This window comes from Cannabis sativa, chromosome 7, assembly GCF_029168945.1.
Source record: "Cannabis sativa cultivar Pink pepper isolate KNU-18-1 chromosome 7, ASM2916894v1, whole genome shotgun sequence".
NCBI classification, from domain to species: domain Eukaryota; kingdom Viridiplantae; phylum Streptophyta; class Magnoliopsida; order Rosales; family Cannabaceae; genus Cannabis; species Cannabis sativa.
In genome coordinates, this window is record NC_083607.1 from 18452603 (window position 1) to 18460564 (window position 7962).

A 7962-nucleotide genomic window follows, 5' to 3' on the forward strand; every position below is an offset into this window, starting at 1 on the left:
ATACTTGTGAGTAGATCTAAGATCCTGGTAAAATAAATTCTAACACTGTTTCCACTAGAATTGATAACTCGGGGGCTTCTGGTTCAAAGAGAAAGGACGAAGTTAAGGAACCGTCGAAGGATAAAAAGAAACAGAAGAAGCATGATAAGTAAGTGCCAGTGTATATTATTTATGCCGAGCGTAATGAAACTCGGGAGATATTTACCTCACACATGAGCAGAAGGTGGCCTTCGGCAAGCCTGAGCCCATGAAGAATTCGAGGAGTAAGAGGGATCCTAACAAGTATTGTAAATTCCATAAGGATATTGGGCATACGACCGAAGAATGTCGCCTATTGAAAGATGAGATAGAAAGTCTCATCTAATGTCGCCTATTGAAGAACGTCGCCTATTTAAGCAGTACGTGAAAAGACAGGGCCATGGATACAACCAGCCTAGTCTGCCCAATAACCCAAACAACCAGGGGTTACAACCTATTCACGTTGAGGGAGAGGAGATCTTGGTTATTTTGGGGGGGCCACATATCACAGGGGAAAGCAATAATGCACAAAAAAGATATGTGAAAGAGATAAAGAACGAGCAGTCGGCCTTTGCCCCAGAACCTTCGAAGAAGGTGAAAACCAAGGAGCCTCCCATTACATTCACAGAGGAATATGAGAAAAACGTGAGATATCCTCACGTCGATCCATTGGGGATAACCATTCAACTCGCTAATAAAAGGATCAAGAGAGTATTAATAGACAATGGGAGCTTGGTAAATATCCTTTATAAGGAGACTCTGGAGAAAATAGGGCTTGAAAAAGCCAAATTAAGGCCTTGTATGGTGAACCTTTGCGGACTCACCGGAGACAGCATCGCTAGCCTTGGCATAATCGAGCTCGCATTAACTTTAGGTGAAGCACCTTTATCTGCTACCGTTATGCAAGACTTCTTAGTTGTCGACCTACCCTCGGCTTACAACATATTGTTGGGTCGTCAAGCACTGATCGGACTAGGGGCAGTCAATTCGATCAAGCACATATCCTTGAAATTCCAAACACCAAATGGCGTGGGAGTGGTGCGTGGCGACCAGATGTTGGCTCGCAATTGCTATCGCATAAAGCTACAGCATAAAAAAGACGGTCATCAGTTGATGGCGATCTTAGCAGAAGAAACTGAATAGAAAGATGAAGATCTCGACCCCCGAGTTCAAGACGAGAGAAACCTGTTAAAACTAATTGAGGAATTGGAAGATGTCATTCTCGACCCAGGAATCCCACAAAGTGTGTATACATTGGGAAGAACTTGGACGAGTAGCTCAAATAGCAGCTAATAAGCTTTTTGAAGGCGAACCATGATCAGTTTGCCTGGAGCCATGGACATATGATAGGGATCGACCCTAATATTATCTTCGATCATTTAAATGTTGATCCAAGTTACCCAGCGAAGAGACAGAAAAGGAGACCCTTGGATTCTGAGAGGCAAGGGGCACTAAAACAGGAAGTGGACAAGTTGTTAGTCAACGACTTTATACACGAGGTGTTTTATCGCTCGTGGATAGCCAATCCTGTTCTCATCCCGAAGCCCAACGGAACTTTGAGAACTTGTATTGACTTCTCTGATCTGAATAAGGTGTGCCCAAAAGATTGTTTCCCACTTCCTAAGATCGACCAGTTAGTGGATGCAACTGCTGGGCACGAGCTTATGTCATTTATGGACGCATATTCTGGATATAACCAGATAAAAATGTATGTCCCAAATCAGGAACATACAAGCTTCGTAACTAACATGGGACTCTATTGTTATAAAGTCATGTTGTTCAGACTAAAGAACGTTGGGGCAACATATGATTGGTAAAGGAAAGGTTCGCAAACCAAATAGGGCGAAATATGAAAGTTTACGTCGATATTATGTTGGTAAAATCAATAAAAAGTAAGGATCATACCTCAGACCTCGCAAAATGCTTTAAGATATTAAAGAAGTATAACATGGAGCTAAACCCGAAAAAATGTTCCTTTGGAGTTTCCTCAGGAAATTTTTTGGGATTTATAGTTAACTCAAGAGGTATTGAAGCAAATCCTAAAAATCAAGGCATTAATAGACATGTCGTCACCAACAAAGCCTACGGAAGTACAAGCCCTGACAGGAAGAATGGCCGCACTTAACAGATTCATTTCGAAGTCAACTGATAAGTGTGTGCCGTTCTTCAACATATTGCGAGGCAACAAAAAGTTCGAGTGGATAAAAGAGTGCGAAGAGGCCTTTCAGAACATAAAAAGGCATCTAGCAACGCCTCTAGTTTTGGCGAAACCAATAATTGGAGAGACAATGTTTCTCTATTTAGCCATCTCAGAAGATGCGATTAGTGCAGCTATAGTGCGAGAAGAGGGCAAGCACTAGCAACCTAATAACTATGTAAGTAAAAGGTTACTAGGGGCAGAATCAAAATATCCCCCTCTAGAAAAACTCGCGTTGTGCCTAGTCCATGCATCTCGTAAACTACGGCCATACTTCCAGGCTCACCCCATAAAAGTGTTAATCGATGAGCCCTTGAGACAAGTTTTATCAAACTAGATGCTTCTGGAAGATTGATAAAATGGTCGATTGAACTGGGGTAGTTCGACATAACATACCATCCTCGAACATCCATCAAGGACAAAGCTTTGGCTGACTTCTTGATAGAAAGTATAACTCCAGAAGAAATTCCACCTGATCAGTATGACGCAGAAACCTAGAAGTTATATGTGGATGGCGCATCCAACGAACAGGGTCCGGGTGCAGTGGTAATATTAATATCGCCAGAAGGCTTTAAGTTTAACTATGCTCTGAGGTTCCAATTTGACGCATCCAATAACAAGGCTGAATATGAAGCCTTGATCGTCGGCTTAAAGATAGCAGAGGCATTAAAAGTCAAAAATCTCATTTGTTATAGTGATTCGCAGCTGATCTTGAACCAGGTCCTCGGGGAATACTATACTAGGCCAAAGGCTTAAAAATGGCAAAGTATTTAGAGAAAGTTCAGAAGAACTTGGAAAGATTCGATTACTTTAAAATCGAAAAAATTCTGAGAGAACAAAACTCTAGCACCGACGCCTTAGCAAAACTGGCCTCCCAGAATGACTTGGAAGAATTGAATGTAGTTTTGGTAGAAATGTTGAGCGAGCCAAGTATAAGTGAAACTGAAGATGTCGAGATGATAGATAGCTCTCCTACATGGATGACTCCTATTATCAATTATTTAATCGACGGACAACTTCTGAATGACAAAAACGAGCCACAGAAATTATTGTATTCAGTGCCTCACTACACAATTATCGAAGGCAAACTATATAGAAGAGGGTACTTAATGCCCCTACTTTAGTGTGTTCTTCCTACAGAAACGAATGAAATCATCAAAGAAATTTATGAAGGCCTTTGTGGGGATCATGTTGGCTGGCAAAGTCTGTATAAAAAGATCATTAGACGAGGATATTACTGGCCATCGATCAATAAGGACACACACGAGTTTGTCAAGAAATGTGATAAGTTTCAGAGGTTTTCACATATACCTCGCGTGCCGCCAACAGAACTTAGAATGATGACCTCGCCCTACCCATTTGCTATATGGGGGATCGACCTAATTGGGGCATTACCCACTGGGCTAGGAGGAACTAATTATGCGGTAGTAGCATTCAACTTCTTCACTAAATGGACGGAGGCCGAGCCCCTCGTTTCCATAACCTGTAAGAAAGTCCTTAACTTTTTCGTTAAGAACATTATCTGTAGGGTTGGAATTCCCATGAAGATAGTATCCGATAATGGGACCCAATTTGATGGTGACTTGTTCACTGAATTCTGCGAGAGGAATAAAATTATCAAAATCTTGTCGTCAGTTTCCAGGCCTCAAGCAAATGGACAAGTGGAAGCTGTGAATAAAACCATAAAGGATACCATCAAGAAGAAGCTAGACGCTACCAAAGGCAGATGGGTTGACGAGCTACCTCAGGTACTCTGGGCCCATAGAACTACCGAGAAGACAGCTACCAGAAACACTCCTTTCTCGCTAACATTTGGCTTGGAATCAATGCTACCTGTTGAAGTGAACATATCGACTCACAGAAGAGAGTTTTATAATCAAGAAGAAAACCAGGAACTTTTAAAATTGTCCTTAGATCTACTTGAGGAAAAACGAATAGAGTTGAAAATCACCAACGCAGCATACCAACAACGAGTTACAAGATACATCAACAAAACGTCAAGAAAAGACTATTCAATGTTGGAGACTTGGTGCTAAGACGAGTCTTTGCAAATACGAGAGATGCATCAGCAGGAGTGTCCAACCCGAACTAGGAGGGTCCATATGTCATCGAAGCAGTAGTTGGAGTCAGAGTCTATAAGTTGGCTCGACCTGATGGCTCGCTAATAAAAAACTACTAGAACGCAGAACATTTTTGACCCTACTATCAATAAATAAATGATGTAACTCGCATTACTGATGTAAATTTAAAACTTCAATTATGAATAAAGAGAATTATTTATATTAAGTAATTACAAAGTTTCAGTCTTTAAAATTACTTAAGGGGCATTTATGTATGATTAACTAGAATTCATCTTGAAATACCTGGTATAATGAAAACCCTCCATTTCAAAAAAAAAAAATTGAAATTCAAAGGTTCTTGACTAAACCTCTTTGATGAAAGTGGAGTCAAACTATTATAACTCCCTGACCAAACCTTTTTGACGAGAGAGGGGTCGAATCGTTATAACACCTTAATCAAACCTTTTTAACGAAGAAGGGATCAAACAACTATAATTTTTTATTTAAAACCTATCCGACGGGAAAGGAAAATCAAAAGTTATAACTCATGTATAAAACTGAATACTAACGGTTCTCGCGAGCTAGGAAAGAACAAAACGAGGCATCACGGTGCCTTGATAAAAGTACTTGAACTTAGAAAATGGATAGATAATATAACTATTCATATGAGCAAATTAAAAATATGCAAAGTTATAAAACCATTAAAGTATATTTAAGTATGCTTAAGGAAGATTATAACTGCTATAGCGAGGCAGAATTGGAAACTGCTCGAAAATAAAAAAATTTGGTAGATCACTGACTACTTAAATAGGAAGATTATGAGCAATGGAAGAACCCAAAAGTACTATACATTTGATCAAAATATAGTTGTTTACACTGTGAATAAAAATGCTGCCAAACACAATTGTATTCAGTTCGAATTAAAATAGTACAAGGCATTTAAGATAAGAAAAAACCTAAAACTGGTTACAAACTTGTCTTTACAAAAATACCACTAGGGGAAAACCATTAATTCATCTTCTTAAACAAAGGATGAGAGGGGAAGTCGATAAACTCGAGAAAGACGGTCTTCATATAGCCAAAGAAAGACCGTCTGCACGTAGCCCGGAGAAAGACCGACTACACATAGCTAGAGAAAGACCAGCTACATGTTGAGAGCCTTGATCTCTACACAGACCTCATTCTCCTCATCATCAGAAGATCCCATTTCCTGAAGCCGAAATCTCTTTTGCATCCTTAGAAAATTCCTCAATACCAGAAAGAGGTTGGCACAAAGATCTTCTGGTACAGGTTTGGGTCTTGGGTTGGCTGGGTTCTCTGACAGAAACCACGCCAACCTCCTTCCCAGATTTATCTAAAACCAGGCCAACTTCCCTCTAGAATTCTTTATCAGCCTGAGGAGGACCATTTAAATCACCCACAAGATCTATGATCACTTGTGAGGATCGCCCATGGCGGGCTACGGGGTTCCCGTGGTCTGGATTGGTCGAAAGCTCCTCAGCCTTGGAATCCATCATTTCCGGCCCCGATTGAGGTTTGAAGTCGTTGGGAACAACTGGAAATTGGTTGGTGCATCTAGGTATTATGAGTTTGAAGGATGAACTTCTGAACTCAGAAGGGACATTTTGGCAGGAAAGAGATGATCCATTCTGAAAATGGATCTCACTAAATAGCCAGAGGTTTATGAAAAATGACAAGCTTGAGCCGCCCTTTTATACACAAAGTCTAGTGCAAGAAAGCTCAGTATTGAGAAATCCAACGGTTGGGAGAACGGAAAAATATGAAGAGACAATTCATAATGACCCTCGAAACCGTACAACCGCCAGAATCAAAGGATGCATTTTTCCAAGAAGAGATCTTGACGAAAATGCCCTCTATAATTATTAAAAAGCTCTTTTTACTAAAAAAGAACTTTTTGAGGGGTAATTGTTATACCCGAAATTTGGCTGGAGGACACGTGTCAAGATAAAGGGAATGTGAATCGATGCAATTACTTCTTATGGAATAACTCATTAATTACGTAAGTATCAAAGTATATTTGCTGACTGTAAGGTCGTAGGCAAGAAATCAATGTACAAACTGGCACTTAGTATATTAGCGAGAAACCATATGTTGCTACATGTGAATAGCGAAGCACCAAAGAAAGTGACACGTATCAATCACGAATGTCCTTAGCGTACAATGAACAAACTAAGTGTAAAAGTCAAATCGGCTCAAGAATAAGTAAGCGAGGTGACCGTCTCGTTATGGGAAGACTTCATATAACCTCATCCCATTAGCGTCAGCGAGGCTTACAATCTTGTCGAGCTAGAAAATAGCGTTCAAATGAGTCTCGAAGAAATCTTTGAGGATAAAAACCGTGATCGACACCAGACATACATCGTTATCCTTGGAAGGAAGAATGATTTCAGCTCGCTATGGAGATCACTAGAACCAATTTCTGTCGAGACATCTCCAGATACAACAACTAAAGACGTGTTTAATACAGGATTATTTTGACCCAGTTAAAGTGGAAAAATCACAGCTATATGATTTTCAAAATCCTAAACCGCATTTACAGTATGTGATATGTAATCAAATCCCAAGATTTTAGGGATGATTGTTGTAAATATATTCTAGTCAACTTTTGTAATTTACTGCCTACTATGAAATTATAAATAGTGGCAGGCAAGATGAAAAAGGGGACAAAAAGAATTCATACGAGAGAGCTCCTAAAAAAACAATCAGAAATCTGAATAAGATTGACTCGTGGACTATACAGAATTTTAACAACAAAACCACGTAAAAAACCCTGTGTTCATATCTTTTTTTCTATAGCTTTTATTTTTCTATGTGAAATTACTACTGCGAGGCTTAAATTTATTTAACGAAAATTTGCGTTAACAAAATCGACACAAAATGTACAACGTTCTTTTTAATATTCTGTGTCAGTTTGGAAATGACGCAAATATATAATACAAAAACAAGTTAAAATAATATTTATAAAATTAGTAATTAATTCTATAATCGATAACGATAAAATTCTCTATTAATTAATTATATAATACAAACATTATTAATAGAAACAATCCAAAAATTTATATTTTATATATCATAAAAACTGAGTATAAACTAATTATATTTCATCAAAAAAAAATTATAAACTAATTGCATAATGCAAAAGAATTAATAACAACAATCATAAAACTTATTTCCCATGTATCATAATAAAAAGTGACAGTATTGTACTCAATCAATAATTAAAGGCTTTACGAATTCGACCCACTCAACCCGTATTGCATTGATCTCCTTATTACTATAGAGAGTATCTAACTTAAACTGTAAAATAAAAAATAAAAAATATTAATTATAATTATACATGCATATAATATATACATATAAAGAGAACGAGTATAGCACATAGATCAATTTTTTTTTATTAAGCATTAGATAAATTAACAATTATAATATTACTTTCCCAATAAATTAGTAAGCAAAAATAAATAAACATACATAATCTCTAAACTTAAAGCAAATTGCCTGGTTAATAACATATAGCATTAAAAAATTAAGGTAGATGGATTAGATTAGCTTGAAAAGGAACATATAGATTTTGAGAATTAAACTGCAAAAATATGATTATATATCACGAAATCAAAATTACCAAGTCATAAATACAAGGGTGAACCTAAAATGAAACTAAGTTAT

The 7962-nt window shown here is 37.9% G+C and overlaps 1 protein-coding gene across 1 annotated transcript; it reads left to right on the top strand.

Moving 5' to 3' along the window:
- The first annotated feature begins 363 nt into the window (after positions 1–363).
- Positions 364–1161, top strand: LOC115696456 (uncharacterized). The gene has a single exon (XM_030623358.1). It carries the CDS (start codon positions 364–366, stop codon positions 1159–1161), a length of 798 nt encoding a protein of 265 aa, XP_030479218.1.
- The last annotated feature ends 6801 nt before the right edge of the window (positions 1162–7962 follow it).

What these genes read in the sequence shown, in the direction of transcription:
- LOC115696456 (XM_030623358.1), top strand. Translation starts at nt 364, where the DNA reads ATGTCGCCTATTGAAGAACGTCGCCTATTTAAGCAGTACGTGAAAAGA.